We start from the raw sequence: 22,802 nt of genomic DNA, 5'->3' as shown, positions 1-22,802 counted from the left end.
AGACGATGATTGTTAAAGCCTCTGTAGGTAACTTTTTTTCTGCACAATTTTGACAAATCATTACGCATAGAGGCTCCAAGCTTAACTAAATGTACGCTTCTGGGCTGCTCCTTGGGCTGCCATCTCATTCAAAATCAAAAATAAAAGGATAAAATCCATTTTAGTGCAAAACGAAACAACCAGTCATCTCAAGGAAGCAGCACTGCCCACTCTATAGAGTTACTCACAGAAGCTTTAAAAAAAAAAATACAATAGGAGCATTGGTTGAAATTCTAAAGAGTACCTAGAAGTAACCATGTACCAATTTCTGGGAAGCAGTAAGTAATGGAAATGGACAGCCTTTATGTAGCTCTAGTCTTCTAACTACTCAAGACACCTCACAAAATATGGCTCACATTCACCCACACTGACACACTGATCACGCAGGCAGCCATGCAAGAACATACAGTAACAGGATTTTGAATATAAAAATACAAGGAAATCAGAATTGTGTCATTATATCATTTTCTTATACAGATGCAACGAAGTGGTGTCAGAGGCACTGCTACTGGTCCCAAAGAGGTGTTGGTAGGAGAGGGCTCTGCAGAGAAAGGCCTCAGCCTGTTAGTGCAACAGGTCCTGGGAAAGCCCCTGAATAAGACTGAACAGCTGTCCAACTGGGAGAGGCGACCTCTACGCACCAGCCAAATTAGATATGCAGGTATGATATTAAATGTGCTGGACAGGGAGAGAGATGTAGGTTTTATATTCTTTCTCTGAGGAAAACTTTAGATCACTTGTTTGTTCCCAGAGAAACTCCAAGCCATTAAATAATTTCAAACCCCCCTCCTCTCTGTGCGGCTTCTCTCCTTACTTCCCTTTAGCGGCAGATGCCTATTGTTTGCTAGATGTATACTTGGCCCTCTCCAGAGACCCAGCTCACTTTGGTCTGCCAGCTGACCTGCTCTCCATCTCTGCTAGCCAATCAGAAAACAGCAGAGAAAGGAAGCAGAAGGAAAAACCGACCAAACAGACCCATGGCAAAGCGGTCAGTCTTCAGTGTATCCATCACAAAATCTGTTTTTGATGGGGTTTTTGTTTATATGAACACAGCTGTCATGAGCAATAAATACTTTGAAATCAAGAATGCAGAGATGAAGGAATGAAAGTTACCAATTTTCTTTTAAATAAACTCACAAAAATATAACAAAATCAGGAAAATCGGCTCTTTTTCTCTCATGTTTTCCTTTGAGACAGAAATGTAGGAAAGGGGGATTCCAGTAATGAGATGAAAGAATGAAGGCATAAACCATCTCACTACTTTAAGGGTCCAGTGTGAGGAAACCCTCCATCTGGAAAGTCTGTCTGCCTCGCCAGAATTTCCTCTAGCAAGACCCTGAATCGCTGCGAACTCCAGGGGTGCTGTTCCTGTGCTCCGGCTTCCTGTGCAGGGGAGGTCAGAGCACAGAAAACCTCCCCGTGGGAATTAAGTATCAAATTGTTTTCTCTGTCCATTTAGGAATGTCAGGGGGCTCAGGCAATTAGTCCCTCTCCCTGTGGTGTGGAGAAAGACCTCCTATGTGGCGAGAAGGCCTCAGTGGGACCCGCTCTAACCCCCCAGCAATTCCGGGTTGTGTGTGACAATATGCTACAGGGCCTGGGGAGGTACCTGCGCTGTTTGGGAGTGGATGTGGTCATGCTGAAGAATACCGACGATCACAGAGAGGCAGCAAAGGTGAGAAAAGGGGTCTGTGTACATGAACGTGTACATTTTAATACACACACACACAGTGAACACTCAAGAAGCAAACAGCCAAATGTACTACACACCAGTGGTGTAGTCCTAAGAGATAAAATGCATGCATTGTAAATCTGGGCCATCCAGGGCCATTTAAGAAAAAAATGTAGCTAAAAACATGTAAAACATTAAAAATGAGTCCGTGGAACAGTTTGCAGTTTTGCACATTCACTTTGTCAATCAGTTTATTAATAGAAAACACGGTAGTTATAATAATTGACACACAATTACTCAAAAAGGTCATTTATGTGGGATCTGCAGTATAAAGGTAGTTGTTTTATTGTGTTTTACATCAGTTTGTATGAAAAGTGCCATATAAATAAAGTCTGATTGATTGATTATGCGAGAGGGGTCCACTGGCAGCCTGATTACCTCAAAAACCTTAAGGAACACCCTCCTCATCCTTAGCGTAACCTCAATCACACCAATCCATTGGCTAACCTTAACCCTCTCCAGTCTAACGCTTAAACTTAACCATTTCTAAGTGCATCCTGAGGAGAATGGGGTGGGGTGGTCTGTGAGGTCTTTGTGTCTGCTTCCATACTTTCTTGAGATATTCTTCATAAAGATTCACTCTCAAATAGGGCTGAAAAATAGGGCCATGTTATAATTAAGATAATATTCACATGCAGTTATCCACTAAGGCAGAAAAGGTAATACTTTGACAGAAAATTTGTGTCCACTACTAACATTACCTACTAGTGCCAGGACATCTCACAACTCTTAATTCCTCAGCATCATAAACATTGATAAGTGAGTATAGAGCCACTCTGTTCACTCCATGCAAAGCAGTGCGTACCTTCCAAAGTGCCAATATGAGTAGGAATCACTCATAAGTTTGCCCACTTGGAAGCATGTAAATTGGTTTCTCCACAAATTTATCGGGCTACATTATACACAGTGCAACAGGTGACAACACTTCTGTCATTCATATGTCTCAATTACTTTGTGTCACATGCCCTAAATAAACATTTAAATATTAGCTATAGGTTGATAATACATTTTTTTTCTTAGAAAGTTTGTGTGCTGTTGTTGCAGCTTGTTATTAATTATACTAGAAAAAAGTGGGTATAGGCTGGATATGTAGCTAAACACCGCATTAAAAGCCAGTGCATGGGAATGTCATGGTAGAATTAATGAGTGATCTTTTGAAGTATAACACACATGCATATGGCTCTGATCACATCACTTTTGCACACCGTATATATAAGGTGCTAGCCATAAGTGTGGGCTTTGATATTGATGTGAATATGTTTTTGTTTTTGTTTTCTCCTCCCCAGTTAGCCCAAATCGAAGGACGCATCATTCTCACATGTGGACAGCCATACCAGAGTGTAAGCAATTACTCAGGATAAATGTTAGTTCGATCTCATGAGTCAGTTTTAATTCTACAAACCTGTTGTGTGTGAGTGTGTGGGCATGCCTTGTGTGTGTCCATGTTTTGCAGTGTTTTACGTGCTGTGCCTGTGTGTCTGCTCCTGTAGTTGCGGTCCCAGGTGGGTGAGGGTCGCTGTCTGTCCCTAGACTGTTCCGAAAAGGCGAGGGACCAAGCAACCCGTGTCCTCAGATATTTCAACGTCCAGCCGACCCTCCACGACATATTCAGCCGCTGTCAGGTATCACCACGTGTGTTTTGTGTGTATGCATGTGTATGGTGGGTTTCCAGTGAATACACATATTAAATCGCTATTAGCATATATCAGTCGGGCCGCTACTAATGATTGTTTTGGTAAACGTGTGGTGTTATTTTGGTAATCATGAAATTAGCTTTCAAGGTCTAAAACCACACGACTTATCAACTTGTTTCATTTCTCTGCTGCAAGTGGGCATATGTTAACTACGTGACTTAGCTCAAACCCGCCTGGTGGCTCCTGCAGAATGCTTATGTTTTAGATGTTTGTGCATCCCAGTAGTGCTGGTGTGAAAGACTGGTTTTGCAGATTGGTTTGATTTTCTGTTAAAGTATTCCCAGACCTTTGAGGGTCTTTCTTTCTTTGTTGTTTCTCATCAGGTTCAACACTTTTCATCTTCCTTGTTCATAATCTTGCAAGACACAGGGCTGAGCCTCGAAGATTACATCTGATTGGTTTAGAATATCATATTCTTGTAATTGCTAACAAACGTAGTGTTTGGCTACAGGGTTACAGACATGGCTGAAGGGATCAAGGAATGGATTTTTTTTTCATATTATACATTGCAGAGTGTGTGTGTGCTGTTTTTTGTTTGTGCAGGTTGACAACAAAAGTGTGTGTCAGTGATATTTTGTGGTTGACGTCATTGTTTTTGTCACCAAGTTGTTTCAGTTGTAATTTTCAGGCCACGCAACTGGTGCAATAGAGGGTAATTACAATGTGAAACTTGCAAAAATGGTAAAACAAATGTCTGCACTGTTTTACCATTTTCAGTTCCTGGTTACAGTTGCACACCATTTTACCGTTTGCATTGCTTGGACTGGTTAAGTGCCTGAAATTATGCAGAACTCAGCCTGTGGTTACTGCGGTGTTCTGCAAATGAATGGTGATAAATCTCTCGGCACCAGGGAAACCATATGACCTCTAAACTCCGTGAGAGAGAGGAGTGTGAAAAACTGAAGTTATGTTTGTCGTATTGTGTCACATTAAACGGTGTCTTACACGTAGATATTGTTCACATCGTTTTTATTTTGTCACCACAATGTCGCATATGGCTGTTTGATTTCGTTTGCTCTGGACACTTAAAGCTTCCCCTGTATTTATTTGTTTAACAAACAAATTAATATAGGGTGGCGTGTTTCACTGGGGAAATGCTGATGTTTACAACATGATGTCATTGTGTTTATTTTAAAACAGTCACTCTCACTTCCTTTTTTCTCATGTGAATCTGAGTCTCTCTGTGACAATGGTGCATAAAGTTTCAGTACATTAGGGCCATAGGATAGCATCTTGGTTGCATGAGAGTAGGTAAGCTATCCTTAAAGGGCAAAAAATGATGAAATGATTCATCGAATGGTTCTTCGTCTAGGGTGTGTTTCCTGGTATTTGATTTATGACGTATTCAGGTGGAGCACCGCTGTAGGAGCGTTGCTTCATTCGTTTGTTTGTTTACCACACTTGTTGCAGTACACGCTGCTTAGGGGAATTAGGGCACACACTGTTTAGTGAGCACAGAGCCTCATGAGCCGTGAATTAAGGAAGTAGCTTAGTGATTTTCTTACTGTCGTGGCAGAGTGAATGCATAATTTAAATATTGACTGCAGGAACTTTCCCCAGTGACTAGGAACTGTCCTTTGCAGAAATGCCCCTGTTTCAACACGATCTAAACTCTTAAGCACTGATCATCCTTGATTGGTTAAAAGTATGATACGAGCAGTGCAAAAGCATCACACCAGCCACTTTTTAAAAACAGGACCAAGCGATCACACTACACACCGTGCCACAGTGATCTCCATAATTCTGCATAAAAGCGGTATCCTCTGTTCAGCCCTTGCTTTCCCAGTGTCCTTAATCTCATTTTCGACCTCAGTACATCTTTTTTCCAAAACCAAATGCAGCATCACAGCAGCACAGTAATAAATAATAATGAACATAACAACAGCTTTGGCATCTTCCAGGCATATTTTTTTTGCAGTCGCATGTTTACTGTTGTGAGTCGCGAGCAGAATGAATAGACACCTCCTACTTAATTGCATTAAATTTGTTGTTCTCGGGATGCAGTGGTAACGCAAATGCACGTGACCTCAGAGTGCTCATTTTGCTGTTGGTCCCTCTTCCAAGAGCAAGACCCAGGAAGTTGAGCCCTGGAACTGTCAGTGGAAAAGGGGCCAAAGTTTATCCAATCATAGATACCCCCACAATGCATCCACCGGTGCATTGCATTCTTGATGGAAGCTCAGTGTTATCAATGTCCCTACCACTAAGGAAACCACAATTAGCTGAAGGTTTGAAGATTATAATGCATGTGTATATATATAGTGCAGACCATAATAAATTGAGATCCCCACTAGTAAAGCACATTTATGGGAAATTCTGTGACCACATCCGAGAGCATGTTTCCACTACTATCTTACAGATGATTCCATCGTTATGAGTGACATATGGCCAAAAGGACAAAATTGTGGAAGGGCGAGTGCCATGCGGGTTCAATCCCATGATCCCAGGGTCATCGCCCGCATGTTCTCATCCACCCACATGCTCAGTCAGTTTAGTCCTCAAACTTATAAGGGCACAAGAAAACTTTCTCCATACAGTTGACCAATCAGCAAATGCCACCTTGTGTTATTGATGAAACTGCATGTCACTGGGATGTCGGTGAAACTTCACTGAGACAGGAATGCATTTTAACTTTCAGAACTGGTTCGCGTGTCTCATTTTTCTTTCCATTGCTCCTAAACAGAGAGGACAACAGCATACAGAGAAAAGGGAGTGAAAGGGGTAGTGATGGCTGGAGAAAATGTGAATCAAAAGTGAAGTGGTTAAGGTTTTTTCTTTGTCTTTCTTTTATTAACAAAACTACGTTTACGTTTAGATATTTAGCTAAAGCTCTTGTCCAGAGTATCTTTCAGAGAGCGCAATCTAAAAAAATGTAAACTCAGGGCATTTCCATAGAATGTTCCAGTAACCATAGCAAGATTGATTCAGACCGAGGGTTGAGGACAAAAATAAAATGAATCCCTTTTTCCCACTGAATACTCATTTAGTGGGAAGAGGGATACGTAAGGTATTTCTTGAACACATTTTTCAGCCCTACCATGTAATACCTGACATGTTGTTCTGGGAAGAGTAGTCATTTCACCAATGAAAAGTTTGGAGGAAGAAGATTGGAGCTTGTTTAGAGCCATATAAATATTTTATTTTACTTTGGTTTTAAAATTGTAGCTCACCTAAAATATATGTCATTATTATACTCCCCTTTTCTCGTGTGAAATAAACTCAGCAAACCTTGTAAATTGCCATTAGCTGCATTGTTCTAAGTCTTCTTTGTCAATGTTTGCAAAGTCTGGAAAAGATGGTTGTCGGGCAGATGCTTCTGTCAGATTTCAGGTACCTGACCTGTAGGTCTCTCCATGGGTGGTTGTTTATGGAAACCTGGGTGAGCTTGGACCGCTGTGTTTGTGTGTGTGTGTGTGGTGGCAGTGGTGATGGGGAGGGGTATCGCTGCAGACCTGCTTCTTAACTTGGGTGTTCTAGCCTGCTCCCGGTAGGGGGTCCCAAAAGTGTCAAGATACACCACTGGGTGTGTTTGCACATGATCCAAAATGTGAAAAAGCTGGACCACCTTGAGGCTTGAGTCATGATGATCTCTTGCTGTGCTGGTTAGATACACACACGCACACACACACGCACACACACACACACACACACACACAATCTGCCTGAAGGACAAGTGGTCAAATGGTCATCCAGCCAGCCGCTCTGTTTGTTGGTCAGCGTTTAGTGGAAGTCACTTACGGCCATCAGAGAGCCAAATGGGCCCTTCGGTGCATTTACTGTTCCATGTCACTCAGCTGTTAGTCGTAGCCATAGATTGGAACACTTCCTCAAATCTTTCCCATCAGCCCACGCTCCTCTGACAGTACACCTCATAAAGCTAATGCTCTTGTGTGTGGCTAATATTTTGCAGACTCAGCTAGGGCATAATTTTCTGTCCATTGCCTGTTTTTCAGGGAGAATATATTCAGATGACTGCCAGCTAAGAAGGCCAAGCTAATTGCTTTCAACAACAAATGGCGTATGAATTATGCAGGATGTGTACATTTCATGTGTCCGGGGTACAAAGCACATTAAGGAATATTCCAGTTGAAAATGCATTGTAAATAATAAAATGCATGTGCATTGCTTTGTTCAGATATGAAATTAGACCACCAAGAAACTGCTGAAGTGAACTCAAGTACAGCCCAACAGCATTTTCAAATGCAGAAATCAATAAATGAAAGAAGCACAGATTGGTTCCGCTACTGCCAGCAGGTGTCCTTTGGTAGGACAGGTAGATGAAGTTTAGAAAAAAAATCTTGCAAAATCTTACCTCTGTATTAAAAAAAAAAAAAAAATGCAGGCAGCGAATGGGAAAAAAAGGTACACCAAGGCAAGACTCCCTTCATGTAAAAGCTTTTCTTTTACCACAGAGGCAAATTTCAAATTTTCTAAGAAATGCAGGGCAGGTGCAAGAACAGATTATCTCTGGTCATAAAAATATACACAGCCTATTTAAATTTAGTTTGCTGCTATATAGTTGCTACGTAGTTTCCAGAAATGCATATTAAAAATGAATTAACATGGCCATGCTTTGCGCGTGCATGTGTGTGAGAGGGAGAGTGAGTTTCACCCTGGGGAGAATCTGCATGGCCCACCCAGGCGAAGTTAACCCCTTTTGTTATCTGATTGTAAAAGCTCTCTGATTAGCAATGGATGGGTTAGTTTCTCCCTCTTTGTCTCTCTCTCTCGCTGTTTTCCCCTCATGCACATACACCGGTGATGAATAGCATGAGGAAAGAGAAGTAAAGAGCACAGAGGAGAGGGGATTAACAACTGCCTTGTGTGTGTGTGTGTGTGTGTACACGCGGATGCCTGTGTGGGCAGGGAAAGGGTTAATGTTTGTGTCTGCGTATCAATGGGCCACACAGAGGTTTTAGGAGGTTTTAGAGGGGTAGGAATGTGTCAGAGTGTCCACCCTGGAGTTTTGGAGACCCTAACAGGGAACAGGGAGCTGTGGAAGGGCCGTGTGTGTCTGTGTGTGTGTGTTTGTGTGTGTGTGTGCGACAAGTCTCCATGCATGTACATAAACATCTATTAGGCGGTAAAAAGGAGGCAACACTGGCGGAATCACATTCACATTCACTTTAAAAGAAACCTGAGTACTTTTGAAAGATTAAAAAAAGCTTCATCTCACCAATAAAAAATGAAGTTGAGTGTAAAATTCATCTTTGCCCGTTTCGATTGACCCAGGTTTACGATTTTAAAAGCTGTAGAAACTGAACCGGTCGGGCTGGACCAGTGTCTCGCAGGTGGAATACATGTCTTTCCCACTCCTCATCTTTGCGCAGGAGCCTTGCCCGTGTCTGAGTCACTATGCCAAAGTCCCTAAAATGTGTCTGACTCCAAAACCAGCCGACCAAGAGCCAAAGGGGATCTTGGGAAATAGTGTCAAACCTAACCGGCGATTGGAAAGTTACACAGTAGCGCTAAAGACTCAGCGAGCATGGATAGGGCTGTAATTTGAAGTTTCACTGCGTGATAATGCGGTAAGAGCAGGATGTAGACTCTGCTGGCCGAGTTGCCACATATACCACTTTACATATCCACCTCAGTGTTTCTATTTAACCTCTTTCACTTACACACACACGCACACACACACATACGTGCACAGCCAGTGAGGGGTAACTTTAAACGTGTCTCAACCTCTCACATTCCTCCTGTTTCTCAGCCCGCGGCTCTCTTTGTAGATCAAAGGACAGACAACAAGTCTTTCTATCGCCTAACCCCCCCCCCTCCCCTTCCCCCTCCTCTTCCTTCAATGCCACCTTTCTCAGACACTCTCTCTTCCTCTCCCTCCCTTCACATCCCCAATGAACCGTCTCACTTTCATACAAGCTAATTCTTCCTTTGAATTTCCCGCTGGAGCCTTCCATAATACCTTCTCAAGCTCGCTGTGTGTTTTTCCTCGTGTCCTTCTCCCCATCTCGGACGGACTCGCCCCCTTGTTCACTTTCACTGCCACCTCCCCTCTCCTCCTCGCCTCTCTCTCTCTCTCTCTCTCTCCCCCCCTCCCATCACCCTTGTTCTCACTTCTCTCTCTCTCTCTCTCTCTCTCACTCCCTCCCCTTTTCTTCTCCTTGCTCTCCCTTCCTTCCTCCCCCCCTCTCCCCATCGCTCCCTCCCTCTCACGGTGTGGCGGTTCCTGTTGCTCTTGTTTTCACTTCCCCAGTCGTCTGGTGCGTGGGAACCAGCATTACCGCTGCAGCACCGTCTACCACTGTGTCTGTGTGTGCACGCATCTGTGACCGAGACTGTCTTCTCAGCTGCCGTGCGTGTGCACGTGTGTGTCTTTGCATAAAAGTGTTTGTGGGTATTTATGCATGTGCACGTCTGCGTTCTTCTACTGTTTTTGTCGTTGGATGTGTGTGTGTGTGCGCGCGTGCACATGTGTGTGACTGGTTTGATGTCTATCTGTCATGCAATCTGTGCTATCTAAACATGTCTATAAAAGGCCAGTACTGGACATCAGATGGAAGTGTGGAACCCAACGGAAGTGTGTGTGTGTGTGTGTGTGTGTGTGTGTGTGTGCGTGCGTGCGTGCGTGCTTTCAAAGTATAGACGTAGCTTGCCAGAGGGGTAGAGATAGGTTATGGCTGAACAGAGAAACTGTGATGGACTGTCACCAGCTCTGCCCTCTTACCCAACCCTGTGCAGGAATCCACCCAGATTAAATCCATGTCAGAATATGTTTATCGGTGTTAAAATATTAGATTCGCTGACAGCTGTTGTTTTTACACCCGGCAGACACTAAGCGTGATCTTAGAAACTTGAATATTCACGTGTTTTAATTCATATTTGCAACATATTTTCAAATCCACATGCACACCTTACGCCAAAACACATTTCATTTTCTCGCCACTAAGATGAGGTTTAGTGTCTGTGAGTGTGTGTGGGTGTGTGTCATTCTGCATGTAGTGTGAGCCTGGAAAAATTGGGGTACAATTTGTGTGTCCCACTCACTCCCCTGCTCTCTCCGTTCTGAGGAGACGAGAGAGGGAGAGAGGACGAGAAAGGAGAGGAGGAGGAGGAGGAGGAGGGAGGGGGGCATTCCATAGACACTCCAAGACATTCCGAGGGAAACCATCCCAAATATTTCCCACTGTGTGTGGCGAAGGCTCTGCGTCTCCTGTTACACACATGCACATACTTTGAGAAAGTGCTACAAGTGCACGCACGCACACACACACACACAGGCACGCACGCACACACACTCTTAGAGAACATACGAGACACACAGTTCACTCTCACGATCACTTTCTCTTGTATACACACGCGCGGAGAGTCACTGAGTGCACAGAGCAGATGGGCTGACTCCGAGTTATGAGTGACTGACGGCTGTACGTCCGTGTCTGTTGTCTTTGTGTCTCCAGGGCGCTCTGTTTGCGTGCCAAATCAGGAAAACCCGTCATGATGGCTGTGTGTGACTGCTGTGTGTGAATTTATCAATGGGTCTGTGAGCAAATGAGTAAAACATGACCACGAGACAGTGAATAAAAAAGTAGTAACACTGGCTGTGAGGAAGGTTTTTTCATGAGGATGAGCAAGCTGAAGAAACTGAAGTAGGTCAAAGTCATTCACACGCTTTCTGCTAGGGAAAATAGTACATTTAATGCGATAGGTAGAGCACAAATGCATTTATGCTGCTTAATCACCTAGAAAGAAAAATAAATACTGGTTCTAAGATGTGAAACTTTCTGTCATGTCAGATATTTGAGAAGATGCATTTAAGAATGTGAAATGCTAGACATATGAATGAATTATACTTTATCTGATAAGATTGTGTTTTGATATATTTTCTTAAGAGAGAGGCAGATAAGACAGGGCAGAGAGACAGGGGTGGACTGAACTTGTCGCGACTCTGGATGTGGAAATCGTGTCCAAACCTGAACTCAACCGGTCAAACAGAAACAAAATGCTGAACGCAAGATAACCGAATCTCGGTAAAATTAATACCTGACATTTATATTGTTGGACTATATCATTAGGGTGCTCCTAAACAATAGCTTAGCGTCTGCTGCTTTCAGATTGAAACGGATGGATAGGTGAAAAATTAAAATTTAACATTATACAGCAGTTTTGCTTTGCACGATTTGATTGGACAGTATAACAGTATAACAGCACTGACATGTTACTCATATATATCACTCAGCTTTGCTAGTGCTCATTGCCTACTGTTAATTGCATTAATGGTTGTGATCTACACTGTAACAAAAATCACACCATGAGGGCGCAAAGATTGACATGTTTCCAGAAATAACATTGGACTTAAGTTCTGAGTGGTGGAAGAGGACAAGGGGGATGAAAGAATCATTTTGTTGACTGACTGGCAGCACTGCCTCCCAGTCTGTGGTTAAGATGAGGGTTAGGAACTGCTTGATTAAATAAATTAAGTTAAACTGAATTAAAATCTAAATTCAGCATCTAAATTCAATATTCAACATTAAACAGTGTCTGTCAAATCCATCCAAAACTCTATCCAAAATTACGTTTAAATGCCACTTTGAGAAATTTGTTCATTAATCTATGCTTAAAGCGGCATATACCCAGTACCCAAAATAAAATCTAACACTGAAGAGTAAAAATCCAACCCCACCTGGCCTGGTCTGTATACCTTAAATTTCTGTCTTGTCCAAACTCATCCCGACTGGACAGGAACAGTTCGATCCTGTCAGGGATGGTTGAGCCACAGGGTCACCTATATTACCCTTTTTTTTTCAGTGGTTCATAGTCTTGAATGTTGTTTTTTTTTTTTTGAAAAAGTACTTAGTCTAGTGGGATTTGAGTCAAAACACTGCACTGGCAAGCGCTAGGCTCAGCTTTAGAGCCGTGTGAAAATCCCACAGGAAAAACTGTTCGCTGTTCACCTGTGAAAATTGTCTTCAGCGTCCCTGCCTCGTGCTGAAGATGGTTCTCATGGCTCTGTTGGCAGACACAATAGCAGATACACACACACACACACACACACACACAGAAAGATAAGCAAGAAGATGAGCCATCAGTCACCACGCATCTGGTCCTTAAGAAATCATGTCTGCTTTCTTTTCCCACAGTCGAATTGGCCCCAGGATAACATAGCAACCCAATGACACCTGTGTGCATGTGTCTGTGCGTGCGTGTGCGTGTGCGTGTGTGTGTGTGTGTGTGTGTGTGTCTGCATGTATGTGCGTGCATGTGTGAGAGAGGGAATTTAATACTCACTCAGGAGCCTCTGAGGTTTGTCTTACACTGCAAGGGGAAAGATTGATCTGTGTGTGTAGTTTGTGTGTGTTCAAGGACATTTAATTAGGGATCCAGGAATCATTCTAGAGTTAATAATCTGTGCTACTTCCTCTCTACATCCCAGCCCCGTGTTGGATGCTTGCCCATTACCCTGCTCCCTCTTTCCTCCCATCTCTCTCTCTCTCTCTCTCTCTCTCTCTCTCTCTTCATCCCCTTTATTTCTGCTTGTCTTTCCATTACTTCTCACCCTCAGTCCCCCTCATCTTGCTATTGTCTCTTTTTCCCCTCCCTTTCCTTTTTCTTTATCTACATACAATACATATAATCATGCATGCTTACTCACATTTACTCATCCATGCATGTGCATGAAGAAGTATGGTCAAGAAGGAGCAAAAAACAGAAAATAATACACTATCAGAATATGGGAATCATTCCCTGCTTGCAGGTTTCCATTCAGTCCTTTCCTGAATTTTAACAAATTAATAAATTAAACTGAAAAATGTTTTTTTTTCTAACAGCAGAGACAGTTGAATGTTTTGATATTCTGAAATGACAAATTAAAAATGACATGAACTGTGCAGCCATATAGGCCAGTGAAATATACTTGTTTTATTCCTCATGCATGCATAAATATACTGTAGGGTCCATTCCTAAGTCTACATAAGGACTTAAACAATTGTATGCAAACACATGCAACGCTGAAAGACTAATTTTATCACCTTTACAAATACCCTCTCACTTTCCCTCACTTTCTCAGTCCCTCTTTCTCCATTCCTATCTTTTGCCCCTCCACTGTCAGCCTCTCAACCTCCTTCTCTGTTTCTCCTATCTGTTTCTCCTTCTCGCCCGTTGCTCTGCCCATCTTTCTTACTCTCCCTCACCCTCCTCTCTCACCCTGCCTCCCTGCTCCGCACCACTCCCAGTCTTGCTCTCCGTTTCAGATTAGCCATGGCGAGGAATCCGGTGCAGCCGGCAGCTGGAATGTCCTGTTTGTCTTGCTCTGTTTTTGTGTGTATGTGTGTGTGAAGTTGGTGAGGCTGGTGCTGCTGTTTGATGTGTTCCATTGTCTGAGAGCCAAGCTGCTTCCTGCCCCTGCTCTCCCCAACAGCCTGAGAGAGAGAGAGAGAGAGAGAGAGAGAGAGAGAGAGAGAGAGAGAGAGAGAGAGAGAGAGAGCGAGGGAGAGAGAGAGAGAAGGAGGAAAAGTTAGAAACCACATGTCACTGGCAGGTTGAGATGGAGTGAGCAGGGCAAAAACAGGTAGTAAGAGGGACGACAAGGTGAGGGAGAAAGCATGTGATGGCTAGACAAGCAGGAATGGGCAGGGAGAGATAGAGGGATGGAGAGGGGAGGAGAGAGTTAGGGAGAAAGGAAGAGAGGTGAGAGGGAAGGAGGGAGAGCCTTCAATAGGGCTTTTCCTCCAAACACCAATACAATGAAGTAGTGCGTAATTTCCCCTGTATTCCACCCCAACCCGTCCACATACACACATACACACATAATGTTTCTCATACAAAAGGTGATAGAGCAAGCTATATCCACTGTATTCAGCTGGTTATACTTTGTTCTCCACCTTTAAGAAATCAAGTCTCTCTCTCTCTCTCTCTCTCTCTGTGCCTGTAATCTGTGTGTGTGGTCTGACGTTTAAGACAGCACAGACAAGACAGATAAATGCAAGAATGAGAAATTATGGGGAAGAAAGAGGAGAAGCAGAGAGCAAAAATAAGGGGCGGAGCAGACACGGAGAGAATGTTGGTGAGGAGTGAGAAATGAAAAACAATTGCAGATGAAGAAAATGCCAGAGAAGTGAAAATAGCTTAATGAAAAGAGAAAAGTTTGTGTGTGTGTGCGCGCGTTACATTTCCTTGTGAAAATATGGACGTGTATAAATCATTCAACATGTGTTTTGTGTGTATGTGTGTGTGTGCATGTGTGTCTGTATGTGTGCATGTTGCTGACTGCTGGAGGGGTTTTGACGGGGCAGAGCCCAGCATTCCTGCTGGGTGGTGATGTCATGAGAACTAGCTCTCCACTCGCAGACAGACAGCCCTGTTTATGTTCCCCTCCAGAGGAGAAACCACACTGTGTGTGTGTGTGTGTGTGTGTGTGTGTCTTTTTGTCTGTCTGCCTATGTTATTGGCTCATGGGGGAGGTGGGGAAGCCGAGAGGCACTCGAGGGGGTCTACTTTCCCCTGCCGCTCAGGGAGAGGGAACCACTTACTGATGCCTTCCTCTCAAACATACACACAGAGAGAGGAAGTTTCTCATGTTTTGCAGAGCACAGTAGCGGCACAGCCAGACGAGGCTGCTGTGAGTGATTGCCCCTTGCTTCTAAATAGTCTCCTATGGGAGCTGGCATTCTTTGCAGTGTAAAAATAAAGCTTACAAACAGCTAGTGACAGCACTATGACATGGAAAACGGATAATAAGCTATGCCAAGTTGGGAAATGAAGATCTGTATCAAATGTATTTTTTAACAATCTCAAATCAGACTAAGAAAATGAAAGGATACAGAGTAGACTGACCCTCACCATACACAAACCATACAAAAGTAGGTCAAAAGTTTGTTTGCTTATGAGCCAAAATTGTAGTAGCATTTATAACATATATTTCCTATTCATTATCACTATTATGGTGTAGTTGTGCCCTCAACATGTGGTGATTTGTTAAATTTCTCTCCAATGAATTAATAAAAAAGAAAAATAAATACGCAGCCAATGAGCTGATAAATAGGAAAAACAAATGTGCAACTTGGGAAACTGGTGTGTGTGTGTGTGTGTGTGTGTGTGTGTGTGTGTGTGTGTGTGTGTGTGTGTGTGTGTGTGTGTGTGTGTGTGAACCAGCCCTAATAATTGTATTTACATCTCCCTGGTACTGCTGGTATGACTGTCTTTTTGTCTGTGGTCATGGTATAATGGTTTCCCTTGCGATAGTGAAATGTGATCTGCAGTCTGTGCAGCTCATAGATCATTCTCCCACACTCAGCTCAGTCCAAAGTAGCAAGATATCCTAGCTTGTCCTGCCTATACTGCACAGAGCCAGAATGATCAAGAATTGGGTCAACAATGCTAATAATTACTGTTGGTCACTGGATGCTACCAGTAACTTTAATAACCCCATCCTTACAGCTTTCTTGTGGTACAGTAGCTCACATGTGGCTAATATTTCAAATGAGACGCAACTTTTTCTAGCTCCTTTTTTTTTTTATGTGTTTTTGCACTTGGAGCTCATTCCTGTGACTTCAGGAGACGGAACCTCCAAGAACAACTTGATTGTAGGTTTAAGCCAAGAATTGGAGGGTTACAGCAATTTCTGTGGAAGCAAACAACTTAACAGGCTGACGTGGAGCCAGGACACTACTTCACTTGGTGTCATGCTTTCTGTATTTTCCCCTGTAGATCCCTCCTCCCGGGCCTCTATGTCGATCCACTGACTCAAGCTTAATTCCCTGTGGTTGTCATGATACCACCACATTACCGCAAAGTATAGGATGTTGTACATCACAGTGCTATGCTCCAGAGGACTGGATTATTAATTAATGGTTCAGTGGTTAGACATGTGGCTGCACCTCTTTCACATATTGAGGCACCCAGCACACACTTTAGAGGACCATGATTTGATGATTTGATAATTAGAGCCATTGGTAAGGTTGTATTTTTTAGCCTTTTTATCGTAAACGTCAGAAAAGGCCATCTTTTATTTTCCTTAAATCCACAAGCTTTCCATTTTCAAGGTCAGTGGCTAGCCTATTTTATGTTTAAATCGAAAAACACTTTTATGAACTAGTGCATGTACCAAAGCGACACAAAGCTACCCATTAATTCATTTATTTGGTTATGTGAAGCGGGACAATGCACATTTATGAACATTTGGAAAAGGAAAATGTAAAGGTGTCAGTCATTTTTAGAGCATAAAAAGGGCAGAGAGCTATCTAAAACTTACACACAGCATCAAGGGAATTGGTTAAGTTTGAATGAATGTCAGAATGTCAGTACATTTAAGCTTGCACTGTAATAGTCCGATGCCAGATGTGCCAGTTCCAGCATGTCAGAAACAGCCATTTTTTGAGCACTATTGTTAGAGATTACAAAGATTGCTATGATAAAGACGAAATACCTAGTAAGCAGCAGCCTCACTGAGAGAGTGAAAGGGCTTGGTCTTAAGCAGGTATAAGGGAAAAAACATGTATTCACTGACTGTGAATCTAGAAGCTATGTGTAAGGCATGAGGACTTCCCCAGGTCATTTCAGTGTATAGTTATCAATTTAAATATTCAAAATAACCAGGCAAAGATCTGCTACAGATTCAAATGCCCTAAAAATGGTAAAAGAAAGATGATTCAAGGACGATGATTCGCTTCAACTTCAGCACATATCACTTTTTAATACACCCACTGAAGTTCAAGCCATTGCACAGGTGACGGTTTTTCATGGACAACCTGTAGCTAATGCATATGTCACTTAATGCAGTGGTTACCAAAGTGGGAGCCATGGAGGGACAACAGAACTTGGGGGTCAGTGGCAGATCTGATTCGGTTACATGATGTAAGACCAGTACAGCTCATGTGTTTGAGGTATATTTTGATCATGTTCACAAGCAATGGTGTAGTCAGAGAGGAGAAGTTGAGAGAGAAGTTCTGAAAAGCCAAAAAGTCCCAGGCTTGCTCATAAGAAGAGACACGTGTCAGGGCTGAGTTAGTTTCCAGTTCAGCTTGTTTGATATGGTGTACCAGTTTACAGCGGTTACATTTTTTACACACTGACTGTTGCAGCATCTATAATTTTGAGATGCTCTAGCAAATCAAGAAGCAGCTTATGCCTGGATTAGCTTGATATCATCCTAAAGGTTTGGTTTCTTAATCTAAAGACTTCCCCTGAGCTTAGTAGCCCGTGTGCCACCCTTCAGCATTCGCACAGGCGACAGAAAGTCTCATCATGAACTCATCCTTGTACTGGACATCTATATTATCCCATGCTTCTTGCACAACTGCACTCAACTCTGCATTTGTAGCAACTTGATTGCGATCTGATATGATTCTGCTGACTCAGAACCACCACCGATGACATCTTTTACGTGCCCAGAAAGGCATCTCTTTCCATTCGTGTAATGCCTTAGTTATTTCATGTTTCAAGCTGTCAATGTCCATATCTCTAACGATTTAACAAGAGCATAGTGAGTGATGCAGGGAAACAGTGTGGAGGCCTGACACTCCATGTATCGGCAGTGGATAGTCATCACACAAACTGTTGGCACTGACACACACAGCTTTTCTCAGAATTCAAAAGCTCTGACTAATGTACGTCTACAACAAAGTGCACTTGTGTGTGAGAATCATTGGGAGTTTTCCAAAGACATAGCAGTTTGCTGTACTTTGTTCCCTTTTCAAACCACTGCTGATACCTCTGACACAGTTTCTTTTGTAAATCCAACTGCCCTTATTGGCTCCTGAATAAGACCATTGTATAACTGCTCATCATATTCACTGGCCTCACCAAACTGAAACTGAACAGTGAAGGCAAACAAATGGCCATGGCAAATGCAAGACGGCAGCAACTGGTGCCTTTCTGTCAGTGTTTTGCATCTGTGTGGAAGGTTTTGAAATATCAAGCTTAGGGTCCGCAAACAAGTCAGTGGCCCAAAGTGCTGAATGACATCACTGTAGTGAAGCAAATAGTCATGCTTCCACTTAAGTGAATGATTAGAGAACATGCTGGGTCTTACATGCACATGTTACCTTTAATTATGCAGCCTCGTTGTGGTGGCTTTTGGGAGCATCACTGAGTTAAAGACCCAGCTGCCAAGGCTGACTGTCCATCGGATTTCTTATCCCGTTGGCAGCGAGTAACAGTAACAGCCGCAGGAAACACAAGCAGAGCCTCCCAAACTTTGGCCATCTGCCTTAAATTAAAATGGTTTATTGAGAGCATCAATTCCTTACATATTTAAACTATGAGATGGCGCTGTTTAGATGAGCATATGTGAAATGCTTCTCCCCTTTCTCTTGCTGATCAGTGCATCCTAGTGAAACTAAATCAAAAGACGTTACTTGTTCAAATAAATTGTAACCCAAACAACCAGTGCACACATGAAAATATTTTAGTTAATTGAAGGGTCAGTCAAACCTTACCCCCCGTACTGTATCTTGACCAGCTGATCCGCCCTTCAGAGAATATAGTTTTGTTTTGGTTATTTTCCTTAACGTGAGTGCAGAATAATCCAAAGCTCTAGGTTCAGAGGCTGTAAAATTTGGACCCGTATGCTGTTGCATGTGGTCAGTAACTACTTTAAATCTTAAACAATTATATCGCTGATTCAGTGACCTGGCTATTTGCCCATCAAAATATAGTGCCCCTCAGTCTCCACTAAACACAACACAAAGATTAAATACAAAAAAACCCTCATTTTTAATCTCACGATATCCCGTGTTGGGTGTTTCAGTTATGTTTGGGGTCATGCGAGGTTCCCATGATTTAAAGTGAGGGTGAGCGTTCTGGGCTCCTGCCATACCGTGGTCATATATTATCCATGCTTGACACAAGATATGTACTTGTGCACATAGCATGAACGCTGCAGAGAGCTCCATCTTAACAAGAAATTTGGTCTCGTATCCAGTCTAAAAATCTTATGCAATATTTTAAAAAGCTGCCAGTGGGTTGAAATAATTCCAATTGTTTCCTTGAATCAGTTGTCATTTTCTTGACACCAATGGGCTGGTCTGCCTTCTTTTGCCTTATTTCAAAATATTTATATTCATTCCCTGAAAAAAAAAATGTAAAAAGTTAAATAGCACTGGAAACAAGTGGGATTATCTCATACCTCTGGCAGATTTGTCACTTGTTTGAAGAAAAACAGAGTTTAAGACTGAATATGAGACTAAATGACTTCTTCAGGTGGAGATTTGTTTGCAGTGTAAAGAGACACGTACAGCAGTGGTGTTCAGTCCTGGTCGGTTTTCATTCTAGCCATCTAATCACAGATTGATTAACATGTGAGGTGCAACAGGCAGGATAGAAAACCAGCAGTACTCTGAGTCAGTCTTGAAAACAGAAATTGAGAAGTACTGATTTGAATTTCCCTAACCCTCTACTCATCCTCTGTGACGCGCGATATTTTTCTGCATACCTGTGTGTGTGCATGCTGTGCATGCATTTGTGCAAGGGTGCGTGTGAAGTTCCTTAGAATGAGTTGTGTCAACATGCAAACTCAAACCTCATGGAGACACAGAGAATAGCTGGTAACCCCCCACATGGTCTGAGGTTTGTGAACTCAACCACTGTACTGTGTGTGTGAGTGTGTCAGAGTCAATGTGCCTGTGATGTATTGCTGTTTTTGCAGAGTATTTGACTTCACTCGCTCATGTGTGTAACTTGGTGTATGTCATCCATCACCGTGAGACAGTGTGTGTTTTCGTAGTTTGTGTTTTGAATGTAGGCCTATGCGTTCCCGAGAACATTCTTTAAGTGTCTGATCTGCATTTGTGTGTGTGTGTGTGTGTGTGTGTGTGTGTGTATGTGTGTGTGTGTATGTGTGTGTGTGTGTGTGTGCGTTGCTGGGAATGGGAGGCCAGCCCAGCCTGAAAACTAAGTCTTGTCGTGGTTCTTCCCAAAGCCTGCAGTTTGCGTGATGTGATGCTATCAGGAGGTTAGGAGTCTGTTTGCTTTGGGAGCCCTAGGCTTGGCGGGCACACACACACACACACACACACACACACACACACACACACACACACACACACACACACACACATTCTCTCAGTTTTTCTCTCTGTGTCCCTCTCTCTCCTCTCTCACTCACATACTCAGATTAAAGTGAAAGTCAGAGAATAGTCACAGGCAGACCACCCCCACCCACCCGCCTGCCCCCCTCCAGGGACCAGAGAGGTAGAAGGCTGAAGAGGTCAGGCTGCTTGGCCTGGGAAAGGCCTGAGAGAGCAAAGGGAGGGCAGGGTGCATAGATAGAGAGAGAGAATGAGAGAGATTGAGAGAGAGAGATTGAGAGAGAGATAGAGAGAGAGATAGCAGTAGGAAGAGAGAAAAGACCAGAGAGAGGGAGATACATACAGAGGGAGAGACATAGAGAAAGCAAGAGGGGGTGCAACAGAGGGTGTAAGGGATGGATAGAAAGAAAGCACATAATGTGAAAGCAGTAATGAGAGAAATTTTGATGAAGTGAAAGAACATGGGGTTAGAGACAGAATTATAGAGAGAAACAAATAGGGAAGAGAGAGAGAGATAAAACAAGAGTGGAAACCAGGGCCATGGATTTCTTAGACTTAATGGCTACTGAGAGACACGCAGGATATAAATGGAATGGAAAATTAGACCCACAGTAGGTAAAAAAAATAAAAGACGATGATGATGATGATGCACCGGTTGCATCCCTCCTCCTCTTCCTCTCCTCCTCCTCCTCCTCTTGTAGTCCAAGCAAAACCACTTTTTCTCACAGGAACTGTATGATAGGATTTTAACTTGTGTCATGAAGTTTCATACCTTCATATGTGCCTTTTATGTTCTTCTGTGAGCTGTCAGGACACCAACAGCAAATACAATCACAAGCTGGTGCCAAATATGAATAATTTTGATATTAGCTGTTGTGGCAGCAGGTTGGCCTTCAGGTATATTGGCCAGATAGTGTTGTGTTTTTTTTTTTTTTTATAATATAATATAATATATAATATTTTATAAAGATAATTGTATTCCCACATATAACCTGTTTTTCCTTCTCTGTTTTATATGGATTTTGGTCTATGGAGTATAACTTTAAGATTGTTTTTGTAAATTAATGATAGGGTCATATAATTCCATTTGTTGTATTACCCTTGCACAGCACTGAGGGGCTTAATCCTCTGCATCGACACAAGTTCTTGAGCCTGGTATCGGCTGGTCTCATTATCTGTGCGCTGCTTTGTTGAATTTCTGAGCGCTGACCACTTCAGTCTTCTGGGCTCTGAGCTCAGGCAACTCTGTGAACTTCTGGACTGCATGTTTGTGTTTGCACGTGTGTTTGTGAAGGCGGATGGCTGTGGGTGTGTCTGGGTGTGATAGCGTAGTATTAGTGTGCTGTTTGGGTGTGTGTGTTTGTGGTTATGGGTGTAGCTTTTTTTACTGGGCCACTTCTATCCAGTAACCATGGGACCGTTGAAGCGTGTGTGTGTGTGTGTGTGTGTGTGTGTGTGTGTGTGTGTGTGTGTGTGAGAAAGCGAGAGAACACCAGCTTTGGCCTGTCCCACCTACTCAAACCAAAGCAGCGTATCCATACCTTGATTTTACAAATAAAACATCTGCCGCTTTGTTGCTGCTGGCAACCAGAGGTGCCTGGGTACCTGTCTGTCTGGATGCCCCCATCAACCTCTCACACACACACACACACACACACACACATTGGCCTCCTTGGATGCAGGGAGCCCTTTCTTTCTTTCATTCTTTCTTTCTTTCCCTCCATTTTCCTGTTGTCTATTTTGGTCAACTGGTGGCCCGTTCCCACAGTGCTGCTGTTCCCATGGTTATCGCCACAGAGATAGCGAGAGGGGGTGGGGGGCTGGGGGGCTTGACGGAGAGCGGGAGAGACAGCGTTGCTCTGTTCTAGGAGATAGGGGACTCTGTGGCTGTAGAGAAGGGGAGGGGGGCGAAGACTGTAGGGCTGAGTGTGTGTGCGCGTGAGTTGCGTTGCTCCCATGAACATCACTGGTGACCTGTGAGGCCAGAGTCGAGTCACGGTGGAGTTTTGAAGTTTGATAGAGATCGCGTTTTAGATTGAAACTGACAGCACCTTCTGTGATGTTACCGCCTCAGTGTGTGTGAATGTCGTGACTCAAAGATGCTGTCACGATTCAAAGATATTGTCGTTTATTAAATTTGACAGTTTTATTAAGTGACAGTCCCCTGGAACAGCGGTGATATCACCAAACACAAACTCTCCATTAACTGATAACCATTTTCATGCATACTTGTGTTTAATTCAAAATGCGGCCCTGTGGGGTCCCTGTAATGTGTGTTTGTGTGTGTGTGTGTGTTTGTGTGTGTGTAAATATTTATTTACATATCTATCTATCTATCTATCTATCTATCTATATTTACAT

The 22,802-nt window shown here is 43.0% G+C and overlaps 1 protein-coding gene across 4 annotated transcripts in view; it reads left to right on the top strand.

Annotated features, from left to right (window-relative positions):
* Positions 1–22,802, top strand: part of exd3 (exonuclease 3'-5' domain containing 3) — a 51,481-nt gene that overhangs the window by 15,179 nt on the left and 13,500 nt on the right. For all 4 annotated transcript variants that reach the window (XM_030065905.1, XM_030065908.1, XM_030065907.1 and 1 more), the window contains exons 15-19: positions 517–700; positions 864–1,027; positions 1,499–1,714; positions 3,058–3,111; positions 3,262–3,393. In XM_030065905.1, the coding sequence (XP_029921765.1) occupies positions 517–700; positions 864–1,027; positions 1,499–1,714; positions 3,058–3,111; positions 3,262–3,393 (750 nt within the window). The remainder of the gene's footprint in view (positions 1–516; positions 701–863; positions 1,028–1,498; positions 1,715–3,057; positions 3,112–3,261; positions 3,394–22,802) is intronic.

This window comes from Myripristis murdjan, chromosome 12 (genome assembly GCF_902150065.1).
Source record: "Myripristis murdjan chromosome 12, fMyrMur1.1, whole genome shotgun sequence".
NCBI lineage: Eukaryota > Metazoa > Chordata > Actinopteri > Holocentriformes > Holocentridae > Myripristis > Myripristis murdjan.
Note: the sequence above shows the minus strand (reverse complement) of the source record. Positions and strands in the feature narration are given on the sequence as shown.